The sequence below is a fragment of the Rhea pennata genome, chromosome Z (genome assembly GCF_028389875.1).
Source record: "Rhea pennata isolate bPtePen1 chromosome Z, bPtePen1.pri, whole genome shotgun sequence".
In the NCBI taxonomy this organism is placed as follows: Eukaryota; Metazoa; Chordata; class Aves; order Rheiformes; family Rheidae; genus Rhea; species Rhea pennata.
The window spans coordinates 77,453,264-77,477,723 of NC_084702.1; the positions used below are offsets into that span (position 1 = coordinate 77,453,264).

Below are 24,460 nucleotides of genomic sequence, written 5' to 3' on the forward strand. Positions count from 1 at the left end.
AGAAGCCAAGCAGCCTGCTTTCTGGCTGTGGAGAAACCCAGAAAAGCAAATATGATGACAGACTATCAGCCCACTATGGTTTCTTACTGTAGCTGTGTGAGTTTATTTCACTTGTGTGAATTAAATCCCATTCAGGGAATTTTTCATTCCCAGGGAAAAAAAAAGAAAAAGAAAAAAGAAAAAAAAAAAGAATTATCGAGCAGATGTGATTTTTTTTTCTCTTCCCTACTACAAAATGTGAATCTTTCTTGCAAATGGATTTGATAGTGCTTGTGTGCATGCATAAAAATTCTGCTGTGCAGTACTGCTCACAAAAACCCTTCAAGCATCCACAGCCACCGTAACAGCATCGCTACCTATTCCACTGATTAGTATTTTCCATTGTTTCTGCTGTCTGCTGGTTCATCTCTGGAAGCTACCAGTCTTCTTTGTCTTGTTTAGAGCTCTAACCCATGCTATGTACATCGCCTTGCACTTCCACTAAGACCTCCTTGGAAAGACAATAGTAATCACTGGGATTTATATGCTGAAACAATTTCTTTTGAGGACTGCTGCAGTGTTCTCCTCTTTGCTGAGGCCTAGCACATTTGTTTCCTACAATGTGCTGCTCTGGGAGAACGGTTTATTTCCTTGAAAGCACTCATGTTCTGGGTGAGACTCCAGTCCCCACAACGCGGGCAGGAGAAGGGGGAAGGAAATTAAACTCTGCTAAACTGAAATTGGATGACGGGGAAGAGACAGTGCTAGCTGGAAAGATGGAAAACAAATCCAAACAAGGGGACCTAGCCAGAAAGGACTCTGCCTTTCTTGGACCTGTATTTCATGACTCCCTGATTTTTCTTCAAGCCTCTGAGACTTCTCCTGTGCTGGACACCATAGCTACATCCATACCAGTAAACGGGACAGTGCACATCACCTCGTATGCTTGTGAGTCCCTAGTGTAGTCCTTGGCACGCGTTGGCCTTGGCCTTGGCCAACTAGCACACTCCTGAACAACGCTAGAATTAGCCTGGCCAAGAACCAGCCACACTAAGCAGCTTGAATGTGGCTGCCCCCGTTTCAAGTGTGAGAGAGTTTAATGCTAAACCTGGACACAGGTTCTTCCTTGCCAGTTGGCCTCAGGGCTAGACTGTTCCCAGTGACAAATTAATTCCCGACTACTGCCTTTGCCTAGATGCACCGAGGCACAGCTCCCTGGGGAACTGCCACCCACAAGCTGTGGCTGAGACAGGGAGAAGGTTCAGGCCCTAGGTGCTGCCCATAATGAGATTTAAAGATACATCCCATCTGGCATATTGATTCCAGCAGGCATCCAGCTGGTAGCCCTCAGGAGAGCCAGTCTGTCCTAAGCCATATTACTCTTAAGAAGGTAACATATTCACATTCTTCACTCTTGCTAGCAGCAATTTTAAATAAAAACCTTGAAAAATCTGCAAATAGGAGATGAGCTCTTTGCTGATCTGGTGTACTAGCATTCAAAGCATCAATCTGCAAGAAAAGTGTTTGAAATTCTGAGTAATGCTGGCATCTAATTTCTGTGATGGTTTAAAGCTTATCTACTCCCAGCTTTGTGCCATAAACCATTTCCATTCCCCACTTCATACATGCCTGCCCCACTCCTGCCCCAGGAGGCAGAGACTATGGCTCTTACTCAGTAACTGGATTTCCGGATATCAGCAGATATCAGATATCTTGCAGCTTCACGGAATGAGAAGGTGCAGCCTGGAGCCCTCGGGCTGGTGAGAAGGGACAGTGGGTCTTCAGAGCTGGTGGGCAGGGGACAGAAGCGACATGAGTGCATTATGAGAACTACCTCTTTGGGGAGTTTGTGTCAGCAGGTGTATCCAGAGCCTTACATATGACTAGAGCACAGGGAGCCAGAACTAGGGAACTGGTGCTTGTGAGCCCTCTAAAACGGATAGCTGATTATTTGCTCTGATTTTCATATATGGTTGTGGTGGAGATACACCACGAGAGGGAGACGGACACCGGAGCTGATCGGCCAGCTCTCCTCTGCAGCCTTCCCAAAGGCTGCTCGCTGGAGAAAATGTCACCCGGTCGCCGTGCAGAAGAATGTCAAACAGCAACTTTCTCTAGAGAATTTTTACAGGCCAAAATGAAGGGATAGAGGCAGCCACTGCCTTCAGTTTGGCTTTTGTTGCACTCTATATAAACCCAAAACTATTTCCCTCAACAAACAAGTGCGAGGTTGTGACACATCTCTCGCATGCTCTGTGCTGAAACAGATTTTTCCACTCTGATTTTGCTCATAAAAATGAGATGATGAAAAGCAACAAGACGCCGACAGATGCAGCCTTGCTGATGTTGCTCTTCTAGGCAACTTGCATCTGGGACCATCCAGCCCTTTTCTGAGCAGAGGAACTGCCTCACCAGGTCCCACAGGATTACTCGCAGGCTGGGCACTAAACTGAAGCCAAAAAAGCATTTTATGATGACTTCATTTTGAAGAGTCTGTAAGAGTGCTGGTGAACAGGGATACAATAGGATACAACAGTCCCTCTTGTTCCAGTTTTGGGCTATGGAGCTGAAAGGAAAGGTTGGATGGGGCTATTTGAAAGCATATTAATTTTTTAATCCTTTGTGGAATGGAAAAGTAATGGATTGCCACCACCTCGTAGACCAAGTGGTCTTGACGGATTTTGCCCACCAAAGAGCTCCTCAGAGCTGCTCACAGAGCTCCAGGGCTGTGATCTTAAATACCTCAATTGCCATTGCAACCTCTCTACCCTCCTCCAGAGGAACTGCAGCTTGGGAAAACTTCTGAAAGTCAAGTTGGACATTTAAGTCATATTGACTCTGTGTGGAGCACAAGATCTCCAGAGGTCCCTTCCAACCTGAATTATCCTGCAATCCTAAATCACTGAAGCAATTTGGTTGGAGAAGTGAACACTATCATTTGGTATGTAAATGCAGTTTCTGGGACTGAATGGCCCACAAGCAAGGCGTGACAAGGAACCCATAAATACTGGTTACATCTCACACATTCAAGGTCCAGCCTAGCACAGGCAGGCCAGAACCTGAGTTTTCACAAGCTTCAGCAATCCAAATGTGGATTTATATCATTTTAAAGCACCTGTTGGAGTCCACAAGCTGATGCAGCTCTCCATGCAGACCTAATCCCTGCAGCATAACCTGAGCTGAGGAACACAGTCAAGTACAGCAGTATAACAGCAATCTGCTGCCAAGTGGTTTCCAATGCACCTCTTGAAGGCAACTGAGGCTGGAGAGAGGTGAGGAGAAAGAGCATATGAAGCTAGATTAGGGTCATAGGTCTTTCCTGGAAGAGCTGACAAGTTTGAGTGCCATACTCGATTAATGCAGCTAGACGGCTTCTGCCTATAGGGCTGACATGCTCAGGGCTCATTCGGGCATTTCTCTGAGATAGTCCCGATGCTATGCTGTGTGGCTCAACAATCTCTAAATATCAGGCTGCTTGGACACTTAAATGCTTCCCTCTGTATGCCCAGAGCCACTAAAATATTGGCAAAACCGAGCCTCTCCAGATCTACTTTGAGTCTGGTTGGAATCCATCCATCAACTCCTCTTGTGACCATGTCAACCTCTGGGCTCAGTCCAAGAGCCATTCTCAGAGCCATCTTCTCACCAAGAACAGTAAGAGAGAGAAATGCATCAATGAGCTTCCCTGGCTGAGAGGTGGAGTTAAGACCTGTGGGGCTTAACTTCAGGCTTTCACCCCTCCTAAATCACATAGGATTTAGGTTCTAGATGCCAACCCCAGCTGTCTTGTCCTCAGCCACAGGTGGTCTTCACAGGTGCCTAAGATCAATAGAGAACTCACCGGTCACTCACATGTGTTACCTGTAGGCTCCATTCTCATCACCACGTGATTTCCAAGCCTGACACAGACTGGTGGGACTGGGAGCCCAAAGTGGTACTCCAGCTCTCAGGCTATCAAATAGTTAGCATATAAGCATGATATGCCTCGACTGTTAAAATAGGTGCAAAACTGTGCAGGCAGAAATACAATACTTGTGCAGAAAAGGAAAATGTGATAGAAACCCCGTCTTTGGCCAGGGATGGGCCTTTTAAGCAGGAATGAGGTGCTGGCGGATTTGCTCTGAGTGATTTTCCTCCACTGTTTAATCTGTTGTGCAAAGCTCATCAGCCTGAAAGCTAGGACACTGCAGGGATGTGGCAATGGAAGTTCAGTCCCTTCTGGAAGCAGGCAGACCTTGTGCTGAGGTGTCCCACTCCCCAGGCAGATGGTAAACAATAGGCACATGACCCTTATTCCTCCTTTTTAAGAGTGATCTCTGTGATTATAACCTTGAATTCCAGACCTCAAAAGACAAGAATAGATAACTCAGCACTTGAGTCCTTCATACTTGTCCTGCATATAGCTGGAGATTAATGGTGGGCATCTAACTTGGACTGGATTGAATTATGCTAGGGAAGTTTTCCATGGCTCCCACCTTTCTACGTTGTTTGTATAGCAAAATTCAGTCCTTAATTTATGCAATCAGGACTATTTTGGCTAGGTAACGCACACAGCCATGGGCAGGCGTTCCAGCACCTGACTCCAGCACCCAACCTGGGATGTGGCCCAGACCTTTTGGGAAGATAACAATCTTGTTTGAACTCAGGGAATCCCTAAGGCAGTCACCGCAGTAGTTAACTGTGCCAGGAGTTGGCCACGTCTAGGATCAAATGAATCCGTCACACAGCAATGGATCTTATTACTCCTCTGCCCCTAGTTTGCAGAGCAGCTGCTTTCAGAGACCTCCTTCCCATACAGATACCAGCAGACTGTGATCTTGTTACTTATTAAACAGCTCTTTGATAAGCTAAACAAAGTCATTACAAGCAATCCAATCCAGATGTCAAATCTCGTGGCTTTTTTGTGAATCCCCTCCAATGTGTCAACAACCTCTCCAAGGAGCCAGAATTGGACAGGGCAGTCCCTTAAGGCAGCCTTGGCTGCTGGGCACTCAGAGCTGCTGCAGGCATGCTGCAATGGGAAGCAGCAGTCCAACAGCTGGCCCTGCCTGCCTGTCGCTCCCTGAGACCCAGCCCTCTCCCAGACTGCAGAAAAGACACTGCTTTAAATGACACCAAGGCTGGGCATCCCCCTGAACATCCCTGAAACATGGGAGACATAAAGTCTAAACCTTGTGCCAAGCTCTCTCACAGAGGCCCAAATTCTCCAAGAGGATTTCCCATCTAAATTACCCATTGCATTTCCTTTCTTTTGAGATGCAAGGATTTGTTTTTGCAGGGAGGAAAGCAAAGGCAATTCAAGGGGAAATGAATAGTAAAGAAAAAGAATTGCGCTGAACAGGAATGAAGCCACTTCCCCTGCAACGTCTCCTTATCTCATGTAACATACTACTGGGCACAGAGTCAGCGGATGGCAGTATCTAGCTCACTTGCAAAGACTGGTGCCTGTGAGATTACAGAGAGACTTGCTCATGCAGCAATACTACGCTGACAACTGCTATCAGAGACTCTGCGCTGTCTCCTGTTAAAAACATCTCCACCCTAGGAATGAACACAACGAGAAAAAACATCATTTCAGTTAACAGAGACCCTGAGCTTGTGTTTCCACGGAGCTAGAAGCAAAGCCATAAAGCTAGATGGGTTCTGATTCAACAACTAACTATTCACTTCGGCACATGGGTGAAATTTCTCTAAGTGATCGCTCTTCTATGGTGGTTCAAATTAGCATAACAGATTCCTTTTTCTTCTGCCCTTTTCTGTATAATTCATTCTCTCAAGACTTCCCTCTCCAGGCTCATCTCTGCCTTTCACAGCTGCTTCACAGCCTTATAAACCTCTCAAATATGCCACAGTCCTAATAGTCCAGATTCCTCCAGTAAGCCAGGGAGGTTAGGTTAAAAAAAAAAAAAAAGAGAGAGAAAAAAGAAAAAAAAAGGAAGAATTTCTCAGATTACTGGCAAAAAACAATTAAACAATGAAAGGTCACCAGGTACTCGCTAACAGGCCACCGCTCCGGTGTGTTAACACAATTGTGACTCTGAAAGCTACCCCGAAACAGAGCCAAATCGACACACTGCTGTGCACACTCCCAGTTCAGGAGTGGGCTCAGAGCAAAGTTTCCATGTCCGGCTCCAAAAGATTATCATGGCACTGAAGTCTCCACAGTGGGGACATCTCAGCCAATGCTTTTGCTGTGGGTTTCCACCTCCGCTATAGAGCCAATAACAATGTCCATGCGGGGACAGAAGGATGCTGAGTTGTCTTGGATAAGGAGATTAACACTGGCGAGGTCTAGCTCAGGTCCACTGTGAGTCTGCTTTGAAGCCTTAGAGGCAGAGTCCTTATAAGCAGAAGAAGGAGGGAAAAAAATGGGTTAAAAGAGACTTTTGTCAAAAAACAAAACAAAACAAAACAAAAAAAGCAGCAGGGAAGAAGACACTTGGAGAGGCTGTGGGCAAGAGATCAAGGACAAAACAAGAGGAAAGGTGGAGAATTCAAGCGGGAACCTTCCTGACATGTGTTTGGAGCTCGCAAAGTGGGAGGAGAAACAAACTAATTAGTAGTATCAGAACAGGAGCCATGCTAGCCTATAAAAGCTGGTGGGGCATTTTCTTTTTCTATCGGAGCCCTTCTGCACCAACCAGCCAAGCAACAGCTCTCTGAACTCATCGAGAAGGTAAGCATACTTTGTCCCTTTCTCTTAATGCACTGCAATAATTATGTACCATGTTACTGACTGACTTGCTTATCTCCGAGTCTTTCTCCTCCACCAAAATACAAAACAGACCGTCCTCCTAAATGCAAGCAGCTAGGGTAGGTTCAGGAGGAACACTGGGGTTAGGGAAAGTTGCAGGGATCTTAATCATCAAGAATTTTCTAGCAGGCTGAGGACTTACTAGTATTTCTTAGCTCAGTTAGCTGAAACTTTGAGAAAAACACTGGATGTCTCTACCATCTCCTTTCATTGCCTTTCTGTTCTGCACAATGAAAAATGCTCAGATAGCAACAATATGCTGTTAATGTGACAGTGTCTCTGGATTTCTCTGTTTCATAGACAAAGCTCTGAAAATCAAAATGGGATGGGTGTAATTAATATTTCAATCTGAGACGAGCTTCGTTTTTGAACTACTGCTTTGAAATGTATCTTCTGTGGGAAACCCTGACCTTCTCTTTAGCAAGAGTCAAGTGCACTATAATCTCTCTGCTTTGGGGAACGTGCTGGTGCGTGCATGCGTTCGTATACCAGCGTAACACTTCATACCTATCCAGCTTTACTCAACCTCTAGTAATTGCCACAGGCTGTGCTGAAATCGGAGTTGGAGAGAATCTGGCCCTTTCCTCCTATTGTACTTGGACGCAGGAATTCCTCTAAAATCACACTGCACCCAGCTCTGGCTTGCTGCACGCGGCACAGGAACAATTCTGGGAATGCAAGGTACAATGCCCGCGACTGTGCGGCACTCGCCGCTAGGGCAAGCAAATACCACACGTTAATTCAAATTCTCTTGATTGACTGAGAATTACTTGAGTTATGTCAGGGAGGGAGGAAAATTCCAGCCAAGAGCAGAGAGCACTAGATAATTTTGCTGTATTTTCAGGAACAAAAGACCAACATCTAGTGACGCAGGCACCAAGCTGGAAATAAGAATTAGCCCTGAGAATTAGAATAATAAGCCAAATAAAAGCCTCTGTTCCTATACCAGCCAAGCACACAATGAATGTGCCCGCAGCTTGTCTCAATTTCAACAAGTGGATAAAAAAGTATTTGCAGGCCAGATGCTGCAGGACTGCATGGAGTTTGCTAGGCTGCAGCTTTAATGAGGCATTACTGAGATGCCGGTTGGTATGGCATGACATGGAAGAAATGTATGCTAGTGAAAGAGAAATTGGTTTAGGGAGACACGAAGTTGCAAAACATCAGCACTTTGCTACAAGACATTTATTAACTCTAAAAAGATGAGGAAAAAAATCAATAGATCGGCTTCTTGGCCCTGTGATGACTTCTTTTTCATACATGAGAAACATTCTTTTTCCTGTTCCATGTTCCGTGGTTCAATATCATAAACAATACAAAACTGTTTAGATACTTTTAGCTGAAAAACGTTTGGTCTTGCTTCCGGGAGCATCCTTACTGAGGAAGGCAGTGAGATACTTATCCAAAGGCACACAGTTTTCTAGGTAAGAGGGGCCGCAAACTCCTGGAATCACTGGGTAACAGCAACAGTACCCCAAATCTAGCTCTCACTTACCTGGTACACGAAACTAAAATAGTTTGAAATGATTACCTTGCATTTACCCCACAGCACAAACCAGTGCTTGAACCCCAGAGATCAGAATCACATCCTGACTGCTGTCTGCCTGGGTCGTGCTGCTGAACTTCAACACCAACATCAGGAATCCATACTGGGTTTCCCACCAACTGCACATCTGGAGCCTCTCTCCGAAGCTTATTCAGGATCATGTAGGGCACCTAAACTGGTGTATCTGAGCACAGGGCTTACAATCTTTAGTTAAGAAACAGAGATCAAAAAGAATTTCACAGAATGATGGAAATAACGAATACAAAAATAAAAATCCCCAACCCCATTCCCCTGGAAATCAAGCACTCTGTTCCAGCAGAATAGTCCTTTCATAATTATTTCCATTTTGCTTTTCCTTGCATAAAGAAAAAAAGCCTACTTTTGGACACTGAAAAACAATGTTAATTTAGCTTTAATGGCAGGTCTTTAAAAGATCTGCTGTAGATTGCCTTCATGCAACACCTATCAGAATACACACTTTCCAAACGTAACTTTAAATTCAGACACCATAGTCTTAAACTTCTCTGAACATCTCCATTGCTCTGGAGTCAACAGCTGGGATGAGTCAATCTAACTTCAAGGATTAAATCCCTGTTTCTTATATCCTTTTTTAAATAGCTGCTGTTGGCCACTCTGTGGAACAGGATAATGTGTTAATGGACCTTTGATCTTAAAATGGCACAAATCATTAAAAATTCAAAGAAAAAAATCCTTTTCTACCTCTCCTGATGTTGGTTTCCAAATGACTCACTGCTCCTTTCTGCTTTCTTTCGTCCACTAAGTAGAGGTAGCTTAAGTCCTCCATGGTCTGTGTTTCTAGACAAATAGGAGCTTCTAGGGAAAAGCTAGATATACATTTTGATACTTTCTAATGTAGGTGCTTCCAATCATCTAAGCTATTAATCCCATGAAGGGAAAATGCAAATCATCCAGGAATCTTGGGCTATACGAGCTGATCCTGCTTACCCCCAGCATCGGCAAGAAAGCCTCCACTGCTGTGGTGACAGCCAAACCACCGCACGCAGGAAGACAGTCATCACTCAGAGCCTGGGATGTGACTTGGGGCAGCAGTGAAGCCGGTGGGCTAGATCCAGCTCTTTACAGTGCCATGAAGATCCCACTTCAAACCAAATTTGCTCTTAGCCTAACTAATCAGGCTTCTCTGCAGATGATGGGTATGTTTCACATTGATTTCCTTCCCCTTCAGCACATATAAGCTAATAGGAATGGCGACCCAAAGTTCTCTGAGAAATATATGTGAGAATATATGTGATCCCTCCAATAGCCCACTCTTGAAAGACACATCACCTGATGGACAGAGACAAAACGAATGTGAATTTAAGCTGCTCTGCTGGCCAGAACAAGCCCATGATCTCCCATCAAGCACTCCGCTGTTGAATACTCTGGAAGAACAGGTACGCAGCTTTGACGCAGCCTTCATTGGGGGTGAAGTTCGGGCCAGGATGGTAGCAGTGACTCACTTGGTCACCTGGTCTTCCTGCGGTGCCAAGTGCATTGAGCTGATGCCCATGAAAATCTAGAGCAAAGGAGTTCTCCACACAGTTCCGTGCTGTGCAGTACTGATACTGGCCCTGTTTCCATCTCAGCAGCACAGCCCAGGTCACTGCCAAATAGCATCTCAACAGCAGATGAAACACTTCACATCTCACAGGGGCTTATGTACAATTACTAAGTATCTCAGGAAAAAATACTGCATGAACAAGACAGAAAAGAATCTCTACTCAGATGTTCATCACAGAAGTCCTTTCCAGTTCATTCTGGCCCTGATTTAGTAAAGCCATGAACTCACTTTGCTTCATTGGCAATTTAAGTATACACTTAAGTACTTTCCTGTGGCAAAGCAACAAGTATGTGTTTTGGTGAATTAGGGCCTCTAACACGACTCTCTTTTCCACTGTGCAAGTTGACCAGATGATGGCTTTGACATTTCTTTGCGTGCACATTACGTTCCAAGCTGCAGAACATCTCCAAATTCCTGCAGCACAAACAGCTTCCGCTCAGCATGCAGGGAAGCATACGAGGTGTGCTAGCACTGGACACACAATATTTCTTTGCAATTGCAAATGCAAATGTAACATCCCTTGCTTTTATGAATTAGCAACACAGAAAGCATAAGTTAGGCAAAGAGAGAGATTCTTTAAATTGAAAATGTAAATGCACATTCACCAATGAACAGCATTTATCTTGGCTGGAAATTTTTGCTACTTGATTTAACTGAAAGTGCATCCAGTTCACTTATTCCATTATTTCAGAATAAAATATGAGAAAAGCGAAGGTTAATGAATAAAGGTAATGAATTATAACTGAGCCAGGAAAAAGCCTTCCAGCACTGAGAAACTATCCCTAGCAACACTCTCATCTTTTCTTCTCTTCCTTTTCTATTTAAGCTCCTTATCTCTTTTTTCTATCCACAGCTAAATTCCACACCCTTCTACCTAGTGGTGCTGTCTTCAGCCATCTTCTTGTGGAACCTATGCTTGCAGTAACTGGGCTCTTCCAGAAACAATAAAATCTTTATTTAGCATCTGTGCAAATATTTTCTGCTTCATGAACTTTCACTATCAGCCCTTCAATAATATATAATAAGGAATTGGCCAGGATGTGCATTAACCAGCCGTTCCCTCAACCAGACTCAAAACCGCTTAGCCATGTGTCTTAGATCTTCACGACTAACACCCAGGGGTGAGACTGCTTTAGCTTAAGAAATCAGTCCCTCTATTTTTGAAGTATGAATTCTCTTCCCCGGCTGCCAAGAAGGCTTATACTGAGGTTGCAAGAGAATCAAAATCTAATTCTAACAGTTATGTGCTTCTATCATCTGATTTAGACTATCAACCCACTATTCTTTATTTCTCACATAAGCTGTTATTCACCAGTCAAAACTGATGCAGCTCTAGTTTTGTCTTCATTCAACAGTGCACTTTGTCTCATGTTTTCTTTGCCCTGTCAACTACCAAAAATTAGTCTGATTCTTCAGGAAACTGAATACACTCCAGGGAAAGGTTTGGCCATTTTTAACTTGCTGACTGACTGTTGAGAATTGGTTCTTAAAAAAAAAAAATGAGGAGCTGGCTATGAGACATTTTTAAAAATCCAGTGTTTAATGTGGGATGTAAGGGTCTGATCCAGGGGTCTGAATGTGGTTGTCTAGAGCCATTTGAAATACCCAAGGGTATTCCAGCAGTTGTTAGTCCAAAGAGCACAGGTCTCTGAAAGGGACAACGTATCTGTCAGCCTTGTGTGGATGCCTCAGACACCCTCAAGCACTTAAACTAATGCGAAACACCTCTGTTCAGCCTACAATGCTTCCTTACCTTATTTAAGGCTTGATATAGTGTCTGCTAAACTTAGTAAGTCTTTTCATTAGTCCCTGAGGGTTACTTACTATAGGTGCCTAAATGTGGTCACCTATCTTGTCTTATGCTGAAGAAAAATAGTCAGCACAGGCCACCTAACATGCAAGCTTACTGGGAGACTGACAGAAAGAAGGCGTCATGACTAAAGCAGAATGGAAAATAAGCACTCTAAATATGGCCTATAACCTCTTGAATCAGTATCTGGCACTTCTGAAGATAAGGCAACTAAAATGTAATTAAAAGGAACAAAAAAGTGTATGTAAGTATGCAAGTAATGGAGTGAGGCACTGCAAATAAGCTTCAAGCTAAGCCTGCGCTCATGAGAAAGGCTGATCTGACCTCAGCAGGAGACCATGTAGAGATCTGTTAACCCAACTTTAAGTACCTATTACTGATGGCTGCAAGAAGTATCTACAAAAATGCAGACTGGAAATATGGCTTAAGCAGTAGTGGAATATTAATCATTGAAGCATCTTCCTGGATATGGTGGAATCTCCATCACAATGAGTCTTGATATTCCACTTCCAGCAAGCCAGTGTCTCCTAAAAAAAATCCTGCCCTTCTTGAAAAGGCTTTTTCACCACTAGTTTCCAGTATGCAGCAATAATGAGTGGTAGGGAGAATAAATAGAGGCTCCATAACATAATGTAATTTTTTCCCATGAATTTTACCAAAGCCTCAGAACATCACCATGGAAAGCAGCACTGATGTTAAGATAGAAACCAAGGGGGAGAGAAAGGCAAGAAAGCAGAATCCATTGAGCAAAAGTGGAAAGGGGATCTGCAAAGCTGTTGGCTACATCACTGGCGACATGAAGGAATTTGGAGGCTGGCTAAAAGGTAATTGTACTTCATTGTAACTAATTACAGGATTCAGAACTGTATCAATGGAATAATAAGTAACTTCTCAACCATATGATTCAAGCTGGAGTGGAACAGAAACGATTGCCTTGATCGATTTCATTTTTGTAGGAGAAACTCAGCTTTGTACAGAGCGCCACATACTGCTTAAACATCGAAGGTCACTGAGATGACATTTACTTCCCAACATGCTATGTATAATGTGAATTTTGTCCAAGGAACATAGCCCAGAATGCTTATTTTGTGTTCTGTCATTCTTTATAATATTCCCTCTCCTTTCAGCTGAGTAGTTTCTGTCAAGCCTAACGCCACTGTGAAGTTACATTATACATAGGTATGTGTGTTTGGTCCCCATAATAAATCAGCAATGGGATACTTGCACAATTTGCTATCTGAGACGCAGATGTCATAAATTAGCCCGTTCATATGAAACTGGTCCAGTGTACTTTATAACAGGGGACTCTGGCAACCACACTGGTCATCTCAGCTTTCCAGCTGCAAAACTTAATGCAGACCATAATAAATCTTGGTCAGCTTTTACAGTCTTGTTGATTCATCGCTTCAGTCATGCCGCCAAATTCCACTGCCAAAACTCTTCTTGAGTTTCAAAAAAAAACCCATCCTAAATTAGTCTCATCTGTGTTTTCTTGTTTTTTTATTTAATTTACTCTCATCCAGATAAAACTTTCATGATCCAGTTTATTGACTGGGTGCTGCGTGGGATATCCCAGGTGATGTTTGTCAATAATCCTCTTAGTGGGCTAATCATAGTTGCTGGCTTCCTGGTGCAGAATCCTTGGTGGACACTCACAGGCTGTTTGGGAGCAGTTGTCTCAACTTTAACAGCACTTATTCTGGGCCAGGACAGGTAAGTTCATCCTTTGCTCCTTGAAAACCAAACTATCACTTCAGTGGTGACGTAGGTGTTAAACAAGTGACGTGGATGAAAAGCATGCATTTAGCCGTAGCTAAAACTGTTAGGAACAGACAGATCTTCCAACCAGCTTCACCTGGCACGTAGGGACACAGGGCATGCAGCTGCGGCGCTACACTAGGCTGCATAAATGTGCAGGAAGTAGTTGGGACTGGGAGCACACGTAACTCAAACATACGAGATTGCAGGCCAGTGCCTGAGATATGGCAGGTCATCATCACACGGAATCCTGACTGTGCATGTGGAAGAACTGTGCGATGTGAGAGATGCAGGAGAGAAGAGTTCAAGGTGGTCGGTTTTTGTTCCACACAGATCGGCCATAGCAGCAGGCCTCTATGGTTACAACGGGGTCTTGGTGGGATTGCTCATGGCTGTCTTCTCTGCTAAGGGAGACTACCACTGGTGGCTTCTACTTCCAGTAGCACTGGTGTCCATGACATGGTAAGTCACATACTTCTTTGGCTTTTTATTCCAGTCCCTGTGTCTCTGCATTGAGACTGAGCTATCATATTTTTATACACTGTGCTTTACAGGATCCAAATGAAAAAGAAACATAACTGGCATGCTTGTGCTTCTAAAACTGTAACATTACCCGTACTTTTAAACCAGAATGTAAGCCCAAAACAAATGAAATACACACGTAGTCACAAACAAACCCAAGGCCATACGGAAAACTGATGGTTAACCACAGTTAATTCAATGCCCTAAACATGAGCCGTATTGCTGTGATGCATCGGTTCACGCTTGTCTCAAGAGAAACATTATTTTCACCATTCCCTGCCACCAACAACCACAAGTGTTTCATCTATTTAAGCCACCATATAAAAATGTCAGGAAAATTTACCACTCCGGGTACAGAGTTACAAAAGCTGTTCAGTAGTTCTAAGATGATGGTTGATGCTCATGAAAACAAACTAATAATACTTTACTCACATATGTGACACCATACTCTGTTGGGGAGCTAGACAGCAACAATTTTGAAATTTTTGCTCCAAATGTCTGGCCATCCATGTAGATCACAGGTATGACTGAAGTTCATGTAGTTTTATATTCATTTAATAAGTATACTTTCAATGCCAGTATTTACTTCAGATGAACCTGAGCTTAAACAAGGACACGTCTTTGCAGTCTTTGCACTCAAACCTGGTCCTGGTGTCCTAAATTCAATCCACTTCAAGTACTAAAAGAAAAATCAACCACTGAGACTCAGCTGGGGAATAACTCCTCTGAATCCCTGGAGCTTCACCAGTTCACACCAGCAGGATCTTGGCCCTTTCATGGTCACCAAATTAAGCACAATATCGTATTGCAAAACATGACAGGAACCCACACATTGCTAACTGAAATGCCCTCCAAGGGGTATGAAATCTGCAGAGTGACCCTAACATCTCTCACTGTCAGAAAGACTGACGAAATCAAACAGCTTCTAAGAAAAAAAGATGGACAAAATGAATTTCCTGCAGTTGTCCAAATACTATTTTTTGCCTAGCAGAGTTACTGAGTCATGTGTGATCACAAGCTCCTAGTGAGATCATTATGTTCTTCTTTCAGCCCCATTTTCAGCAGTGCTTTAAGCTCAGTCTTCAGTAAGCGGGATCTGCCTGTTCTCACCCTGCCTTTCAACTTGGCCTTGACTCTCTATCTGGCTGCCTCAGGACCCTATAACCTCTTCTTCCCTACAACTCGCATTCAGCCTGCAACAACAACACCCAACATCACCTGGACTGATGCTGAAGTGCCAATGGTAGGATTCCCTAAAAATACAGCCTTCTCCATTTACAAAGAAATCCACTGTAGAGCCATATTACCTCCCTTTACATTACTGCAACAGGGCCTGGCAATACAAGGTTGCATTTATAAAACAGCTATCATCCAATACATAAAAGTTGACTCCAGGAATTGACATTTTTGATAGCTTCAAAATGACAGTCTCTTTGGTATCTGGTATCTTTTGTTTACAATTGGACCTAACTGTATATATTATAATCTTCAAAGAGCCTCTGAAATCTAATTATCCATTTCTGTGGGTATACTGGTCATGGCTCCATAGCTCTGGTTATGCTGAGACTCCAGTTAACTCCTAGGTTAATTTTAGTGTTCTACACAGAAAGTGTTGTGTTTTCAGAAATGCATCAAAATGCAATCCTTCTGTTAAGAAATGACCGTGCAGATATTACTATGACCAAATTATTACAAACTTGGCTGCAGGCACATATCCATATATTTTCATCTAATATTCAAGTGGGGCCTATCCAAAGCAATACTTTATTCTCCCACATAGAGCAGTAAACAACATGGATACTAGAGTAATAGCTTTCCCCTAAGGCTCAGTGGACCATTTTAAGCAGTTCCCAGGGAGTGATTAAGAAAAGGAAGTTAATCGATGCTAAACAGCAATCCACATCATAGCTGACATTTCTAAAGGGATCTTTATCTGTGATGGATAATTTTATGGAGACCATAAACAGACTATTCTACATGGGTGGAACAGAACATTTTGAAGAAGAGTGTCTCAGAATCACCCCTCCACTGTAAACAAGGAAGACTCTGTCCCACTAACTCTGCAGCTCTCATGCATTCACATTCCTAGTGAATCCCAAGGGTGTTTGAGGTATACAAATAGATATACCCTAACTTGGAAAAAAGTTTTGTAATTCTGGCCAAGGCATACTGGTGTTCTCATCCTCTGACCTGCCCACTCAGAGGTGAATGCCTTTCTGAAGACATCATCTACCCAAGCACTTCCATTTCCTACATTCATTTTCATGCTCCATAACAACTCGTAGAAATGGCCATGACAAAGTCAACAGCACACGTAAAATCAATAAAGAAACCCTTCTGAGTCCTTTAATAGAAGATATTTACCTTTGACATTATCAGAGACCAAAAATCTGGCTGAGGAACTACCGATACCAGCTGAAAGAACAAGGCAAAATCTATTTTCATTAAAGTCCTGTGAAAATGCCATGCTGTCTCCCTAGAACTGCACAAACTTTCCATTTAAAATCTGGAAAGCAAGACTGCATCCAGCAAATGCCAAGTATGAACCAGACCTGTATTCTGGATGCTGTCACAGTCTGTCCCAGTTTATTCTTTACTTAATAGCTTAGAAATAAAATAATTAGAGAGATATTCCTAATTAGAGGGGTGTAATGCTGTGGGCAAGACTTGATGATACATAATTTCTATACTGAGGCAGAATGTAAATGTCCTTATTTCTTGTGACTGACAGCACACCAAAATCCCAATTACTTAGCTTGCTTTCAGGTTACCTATTAACACCTCTTATTGAAAGGTTTACAGAGGAAAACAAAAAAGCAGCTCTATGGGATGAGAAATGCATGAATGTGAGAGAGTCGCAATAACTAACAGCTCCATCAACCCCTGAGTCAACTGCCCAGAGTAACTGCTCTGTTGCTAAGCGAAGGGAGACTCTTCAGTGAATTTGACAGGACATCAGATAAAACTTTGAGCACTTAGTAATTTCCCTTCTCATCTGCCCAAAGTGAGGACAAATTCATTTTTCTGGCAGGGGTTTTATAACCCCTGAATTATTATAACAAGGAGTTCCCTCAAGAGCGCATCTGAAGCCAGATTCCCTTGGTTTCAAGGCTGACGTATTGAGTCGGATTTCTTGATGCGCGGTAGCACAGGCTGCTGCTGTGGGCAGTAAAAGTCTGTCTTTTTCTTCCATCCAGCCAGCTATTTTTACAAAACTTCCAGAACTTAACAGAACTTCCATCATTCAGTCCAATTAGGTTAAAAGTGGTCAAGAAAACTAGGTTTTTTAAAAAAATGAATCAACAAAGCAGATAAAAGATTGTCTTTTTTTTCATTCTTGCAGCTGTTTCGATCTATTCCGGTCGGAGTTAGTCAGATATATGGCTGCGATAACCCCTGGACTGGGGGAATTTTCCTGGTTGCTCTATTTATCTCTTCTCCACTCCTTTGTCTGAACGCGGCAATTGGATCAGCAGTGGGGATGCTGGCAGGTAAAGATTTGATTTCTGTCATGGATTTATACAGATGCACGGTGAATAAAAGAACTAGAGTGACTGGAACATTTACAGTCACAAATGATTTTTCCACTGGAAAACAATGGCTTGAAAAAGCATATAGACTTCTGCCTTAAAAATTCTTTTGATTGACTTCCCCGTTTTCTTAACTCATTTTACAGCAGTGGAAATGTTGGGAAGAAAGATATGTATTTTTAGCCGAAATTAATTTTTATCACAAAATACTTCATTTCTGGACACATTCTGATGTTTTTAGGAGCAGTTTAATGCAAACCATAGCCATAAGTCCGAATGTGCAGGCCTCAGGGATGCATTTTCTGTTCAAATGTATCCTCGTTCACCCATACATCTTCCACTGAAATTGGGCCAAAGTTGGCTCAGCCACACCAGGGAAAGTCCAGAGTGATTGCATTGGATTAAAGTGACTTTAGTCTTAGATTGTAACAACACGACTACAGATAGGAACTTGGTGTATGTACGCAAGCTTGAGCCCTGGAAAACTTGGATTCACTCCATTTCTCAGCTGCTTTTATCTTTTTGGTCAAGGAATGACACATCTTTGACTTATTTTACAGCACTGAGCTTAGCAACACCTTTTAGCAAGATCTACTCCGGCTTGTGGAATCACAACAGCTCCCTGTCTTGCATTGCAATTGGAGGCGTGTTCTATGCTTTCACCTGGCAGACACATTTGCTGGCAATTGCTTCTGGTATGTACCCTATGGATTTTCACTACTGCTACATTTACTTTTGAAGTGATACAAGATGCATTTATATTAAGGATGGGCTGAAACCAGATGGTCACATCTAGACAGATTGAATAGGCAAGATGGACAAATGATTGATCCGGACGGTTAGAGCCATTGCTATAATGTACCCTCACAAAATAAAAAAGTGCAATTGCCTTCAGCCAGGAAGTAGATTCAAAAGCAAAGAAATGATCAATGGAAGCTGATTAACTAAGGTCTTTGAAACTAAATGCTTCTTTCTGAAGTATCAAATATGTTCATTCAGTGTTGCTGGACGCATCATGTTAGTCTTTCTCAATTAAGATACATTCTCAGATTCCTTCTTTGGAGAAGGGCATATCTAAACCTTGAGAAAAATGGAGCTCAAGACCAGCCTGCACCTGAAATTAGACAGTATAGCTTCCTAACTCTATTGAAATGGATACCACAGGCTTGAGCTGGGCACTGCAGAATGACTGAAGAATTATTTATAAGGCAATTCCATATGAAATTTCAATATCACAAAGAGCTGGGACTGAAACTACTGTTCATTCAGTGTGCATATAAAAAAGATTTAGCTGTATATCTCATTGACCCACCTTCTAGCCCTGAAGGCAGGATAAATGTGGGTGGAAGGGTTATTTCCCTATTTAACCCCATTCATCAAGCTACATACTTTCCACATCAGCACATTTCAAAAGCCTCTGTTGCCATAGTCACATTTTTCATTACTCCACCTCTTTTTCTGTTTTGCCCTTTTCATGGGCTCCAGGTTGAAGGGGACATTCTGTGGAAGGCAAGTTCCAAGAGGGGGCTACCCAGACAGTTTTGTAAATACTGAGTAGGCAGGAGGAGGGAGTAACCTGAGGCAGTGTGAGAGCTTGCTCAAGATGTTTTCCCTTTCCAGTCTTGTCAATGCTACAAGCAACTGAGCTCACCAGGAATTATCTTTCTTTTTACAGCACTCTTTAGTGCCTATCTGGGAGCAACACTGGCTAATATGTTCGCTGTGGTAAGTAGTTTACTAGTTAGCACAACACAGTAGGAAGGTCTTGTTTCCAAATACAGATCTGAATGTTTTGTATGTTTTCCTGGCTCGTGAGGCAAAAGACTGAGGCTTGGAGAACAATTTGGCCAAAGACAGAACGAGCCGGGAGAGGGGACAGAGTCTGCCCTGGGGGTTGTTGTGGTCGCCACTGAAACAGGTCACTTAAAAGCATTATTTACCACTTTTCATCCTTGGAGCTTACATGAACTTCCACAGATCAGCCCTCAAGAGCCCCAAAATAATTTCATGGCCATACTGAGTGCCTGAAGTAACTGAAAAAGGGATCCACCACATGAGTGCAGAAGCCCTGAGCTTGCTTCTAATTGCTTTTGCCCAAGTGCCAAAAGGTGGTCAGTATAACAGCTCAAGATAAAGCTGAATGTTTCTGCTATCCACCCCTATTTCAGCTCCATTCAGAATCACAGAAGATGCACAGAGAGAAGGCAGCCCTCTCACCACAGCTGTCAGATGCTATAGGTTAACATACAATGACAAGGTCTCATTAAGAAATCCTGCCTCTCTGGAAAAATGCTCCGTGCAAAACCAATTCACAGCTTATTCCAAGCTGCTTGGCTCCGAGTTTTGTTCAAGGGCTGAGGGATCAAATGAAAGAAAGTCCCATATTAAATAAGGTTTATTTTTTTTTCAGTTTGGATTGCCATCAGGAACCTGGTCTTTCTGTTTATCTGCACTGATGTTCCTGTTAATAAACACAAACTGCTCTGCCATCTACAAGCTACCCCTCTGCAAGGTCACCTATCCAGAAGCCAACCGAGCTTATTATCTGAAGATGAAAAAGTCTTCCTGTGAGGTATAAAAGCCCAAGAAGAGAGATACTTTGCAGAGTGTAAGGCAAAAGCAGAAGGTATTTCCCTAAAGGTGATCTGTGTGCTACAAAGTCAAAAGACAGAAAAAGTCGCTGCCTTCTGAGTGAAGAGACTTTTACCTGCACATTTGTTCGTTCCGTTCTGTTTAGATAGAATCGCACTGTGTTGGAAGAACCCCTCCCAAGACCAATCTGTAATGATTTAAGAGCATATACGCTTAAAAGGACACTTGAATTTTAAGCAGTGGGGAAATGACTTAGAAGTTGAAAAGAAAACTCTGCTCATGAAATCCAGGACACGCCAATCAGATGTAAAGCAATGAAGAAAAGAACATCTCGTGGCATCTGATGATATTCCTAATTTACGTCTAACACCAGCTTACCACAGCAATAGGGTATGTCTTAGAGAGCTTCATAGTAGCAGAGAACTGGAAAAAGACTGTCTTTTGCTAAATAGAAAATATATGGTGGAGAATTCTACCTGGAGGCTCTCTCCAGCCTAGCAGAGAAGTCCATTAATAATCACTGCTCATCCTGGGCACAGGATGGACACAGATAAATTAGGGGCAGTGTTGCTAACACATGCAAGACTTGTGGTAAAAATCACAATAACTGGGGGTTTGTGAAGTCCTAGCTTTTGGATGTTTTAGTCTACACGACTCTAACATTTTGTAAAGAATTTCAGGTGTGCCCACCCAGCGGCAGAGAAAAGTCTGTAAATCTGATGCCAAGAAGGCAAATGTCAGTGAAAAGAATCTTTTTCTTAAAAGAAAAACCAAAAAAAAAGCCGAAAACACCCATGATTTTATGTTAATCTCATGTTGTTTAACAGACTTGGTCATGGGTTGCAAAAGTAGGAGACAGCAGCAGAGTCACTGTTATCCCATCCATATATAATGAAATGGCTCCTTTTAGACTGTGCCATAAATAGAATTAATTTGATCTTATCTCCTTGATCTCCCTTCCTAAGCCTTCCCCCAACAACCTACAAACATCCAGCAGGAAAGCAGTGCATGTCCCAGCCTGATGCTGAGTCACAGCTCTGCCATCTCCCCTCTGCCGCTGGCATCAGAAGGAGATGGACACTGGCCAGGTGAATTGTAGCACAGATGACCAACATCTCTTGTCAACTCAGGTCCTGGAGAACCTCATGGCAGGAGATGAGTGTAGGTGAGCTCTGCAACAGACAAGTGGTGTGCTACCCTTGCATAGATTCCTAGGGTCTGGAGATAGCAAAGGAGGAAGTTGACTTTGCACCCCACAGACAGACTCTGGTGGCTACCTCAATGGGTGTTATCTCAGCCACCTTTCTACTTGACTCATCAAGATGAGTCAAGCCCATGAACCTGCTTTGTCACCATCCTCCCTACCCTAAATCCCAAATAAATTTAAGACTGGCAATAAGGAAGATGACCATTCCAGGTGATAAACTACCATAGGGTATGCAAAGGACTTTAAGGAATAATTGTCAGAGAGTGTTCGGCTTCTAATCTGGGTTTCTGTGAGATGCATAGCTGGTGTTGAAACTAGATACGCAGCAGAAACAGATAGAGGGGTCACCAACCAGAGAATACAAGCCAGATTCTGACTTCTTCAGTATAAATACTTACCTCCATACTCAGGTCCTTCAGTTGGCATTAGTCTACACGCAGTAAAGTTGCTCGTAGGAAAGTGGCTCAAAATCTGTTTCTCTCGTGGCAGAGTAAATAAAAAGTAGATTGTAAATACAGTAGCTGATTTATGAGGCTGAGAAAGGAAAATGTCTTTTATAAACACCAAAAAGATCTAAGTGAAAAATATATGCAATGAACTGCTGGCAATATTTTCTGGTGAAGTGCCAGGTTTTCAAATGTTTGACAGTATTTCTTTATGAATGTCACTTCAGAGATCACTTGTAAGGTGTATCATTTGCTATGTTTTCCTTGGTAAATATGTACATAACATTTTGTGGTGTTAATTTAAAAAAAATACTCATAGATCTTTGAGTTTGGTGTAAGTTTTCCTCCATTTTTCACCACTGAGCTCTTCCAAAGACAGGGAGCTCTTAAATTACATCAAATGGTCTAGAAGATACTGGAAAATAAAGTTATGAAATCAGTGGTGGGAAGGGGGGAGGTTTCAGATATTTGAGAAAATTCCATGCATTATATTTATGGCTGCATCAATAACTTCTTAAATATACAAGTGCAAAGTCTGCTTCTGTAACAGGAGGCAGAGTTAGCTAAAGACATAGCATTGTGCCTCCAGAAATACCTTCACGGCTGAAATATTCATTGTGAGCAGGACAGAAGGGCTTGATCCAGTTCCTAAGAAAGTCACTGGACCCCGGATAGGGGTTAGATTAGGTCAGGAGATGCATCTATATATCTGTCAAATTCTCACGGAAAGGGAGAGCTTTCAGCGTCTAAACTGAAATCTCCTTTGTCAGGGGCACACGCTCCAGAGAGAGGGGCCGAGGCTCATGCAAGAGGCTAAAAGCTAAGGCTAGGTTTCACTCATACGACAAAATCTGCACTCTAGTGTGGAGTACACACTTAATGACCAGTGTAAATCAGCACAGTTTCTTTGACTGGTGCTATTTCAGGTTGTTGTTGCTGAGCAACAGGACCATTTCAGCAGAACCTCACACACACAAAAGAAAAACAACAAAAGAGCAAGGCCATGTCTCAGCCGTTGTGCAACTTTGCACATCATTCTGAATTAATTCTTCATTCAACGCTCTCCTGAGAATTCAAAGTCTTCCTGTAATCCTGTGCAGAGTAACATTTACGTGGTAACTTGTCACACATATCACTTGGTCAGAATATGCATATCGTGCTTTTTCTCAATATCACTCCTAGCAGTCTTTTCTTACAAGACTAATTTATCTTATTATTGAAGCTGTTCTGTAAGTTTTTTTTTTCTGTATATCAAATAAATACTATTCAGAGTTCACAAATCATTGTTATTAAACACTTTTTGCATCCTTGGTTTTGACACACATATATATAAGCAATATCAGAACTGTAAGGAACATTCCTGCAGGGTTGGAGCTCTTTGGGCTCCTTTCTGGACTACTTCTTTCCCAGTGCAAACATCACGGTGAAAAAACTCTCACAGCACTAAATATCTTTTAAAAAGGAGCCACTTGAAACACTGACTTGCTTGGAAAACAGATTTCATCCAAAAGTCAAATTCAAATGAACTCTCTCACTGTAATTTCCCAAGCCAGTCTCATTGCTTCTATATCTAATGTATACAACATCTCCAAGACTCCCAGCTCCGTGTAAAATAACTCTGCCCCAACCTCTACTGTCAGACACTTGCGTGTCTCCTGCCACCCAACACTCACTGCTCTGGTTTGGTTGCCCACTAGCCCCAGCCGCAGCCAAATGCCCCTCCACTGCAGGTGAGTGTGAGATCCTTCCCCCTCCACCCCAGTAGACCACGGGAAGTGGTGGCTTTTGAACCCCAAAGCCATCCACTAAAGATTCAGCCTGCTTCCCTGGTTGCGAAGGTTTCATGTCTTGGAGTGGTGGGGGAGATCAGGGATGGAGGCGAGGGGAGCGGAGCTGCAAATGGAAGAAATTCAGACAAACATTAACATGGTGCCGAGCAAGGATCAGCAGCTTGCCGTTGGCAGAACTGGTTCTTCTGCTCCTGTCAGAACAGCATCACTTCCTCATGGAGCCCAGCAGAATCCAGCAGGTGTACTAAGAAGTGGGCTATAGCCTTCATTTCCTCACACTCTGGCAAACCAGTATCTAGGTAAGTGCAGAAGAGGCAAAGATTTAGCAGTGCAGCAAACACGCTCATTCCCTTGGTGAGGCTGAACTGGAAGCAAGCATTCAGCCTGAAGACCAAACCCAAGAGTCAGTTGCCAAGGCAGGACCAGAACCCAGGAGTTACAAATGCCTGCTGCTGCACATTATTTTAGGTGCCTAAATTTGGAGACATGTAGCAATATAATCTCCTTTATCTGATTCTCCTGTATTGAAAGTTTTGTTGTTTTGTGGGTTTTTTTTTTTTACTATGCTGTACATGAAATACGACCCATATAAAGAACAGCTGTATTAATAATTATCTAGTCTTTTGAATCTTAACATTCATTATAAAGGATAAACTGATACAGAATTGTATCCTAGCCATAACTAGGAATAATTTACTTGCTAAAAAAAAGCCCAGTGATGAGGAGGTAGAGCTATGTATTCAGAAAAATACTTTAATACTTCCCCTTCCCTTAGAGTCCAAGCACAGGTATGGGAACAGAATTGTTAGTCACAAATAAACATCTTTCTGACGTTTTCTTTTTATAATTCTCAAATCCTTATTACGGAAATGTATTCTCAGTTGGTAAAGCCCTCTTTTCGTTACCAGAAGTTCAGCTTCCCTTGAGATTTTATATGAGATAGG

The 24,460-nt window shown here is 42.7% G+C and overlaps 1 protein-coding gene across 5 annotated transcripts; it reads left to right on the top strand.

Moving 5' to 3' along the window:
* Nucleotides 1-5,416: 5,416 nt before the first annotated feature.
* On the top strand, nt 5,417-22,044 carry LOC134153906 (urea transporter 2-like). Of its 5 annotated transcripts, none has more exons than XM_062600466.1 (10): nt 5,867-6,655; nt 9,565-9,694; nt 12,333-12,495; nt 13,195-13,384; nt 13,763-13,891; nt 15,002-15,194; nt 17,295-17,442; nt 18,042-18,176; nt 19,157-19,206; nt 19,892-22,044. In XM_062600466.1, the coding sequence occupies exons 3-10, from the start codon at nt 12,348-12,350 to the stop codon at nt 20,057-20,059; spliced, it is 1,161 nt and encodes a 386-aa protein (XP_062456450.1). In that variant the 5' UTR covers nt 5,867-6,655; nt 9,565-9,694; nt 12,333-12,347; the 3' UTR covers nt 20,060-22,044. The 5 variants fall into 5 exon arrangements, with proteins under 5 accessions (XP_062456454.1, XP_062456450.1, XP_062456449.1 ...); XM_062600467.1 differs by lacking the exon at nt 5,867-6,655 and adding an exon at nt 9,423-9,454; XM_062600465.1 differs by lacking the exon at nt 9,565-9,694 and having other exon boundaries at nt 5,868-6,655.
* Nucleotides 22,045-24,460: the final 2,416 nt, after the last annotated feature.

Bases quoted from the DNA above. Each gene is read 5' to 3' on its own strand.
- LOC134153906 (XM_062600466.1), top strand. From the start codon at position 12,348: ATGGAAAGCAGCACTGATGTTAAGATAGAAACCAAGGGGGAGAGAAAG. The intron at 13,892-15,001 runs GTAAGTCACATA...TTCTTCTTTCAG, and splicing joins GCACTGGTGTCCATGACATG to CCCCATTTTCAGCAGTGCTT. The intron at 17,443-18,041 runs GTAAAGATTTGA...CTTATTTTACAG, and splicing joins AGCAGTGGGGATGCTGGCAG to CACTGAGCTTAGCAACACCT.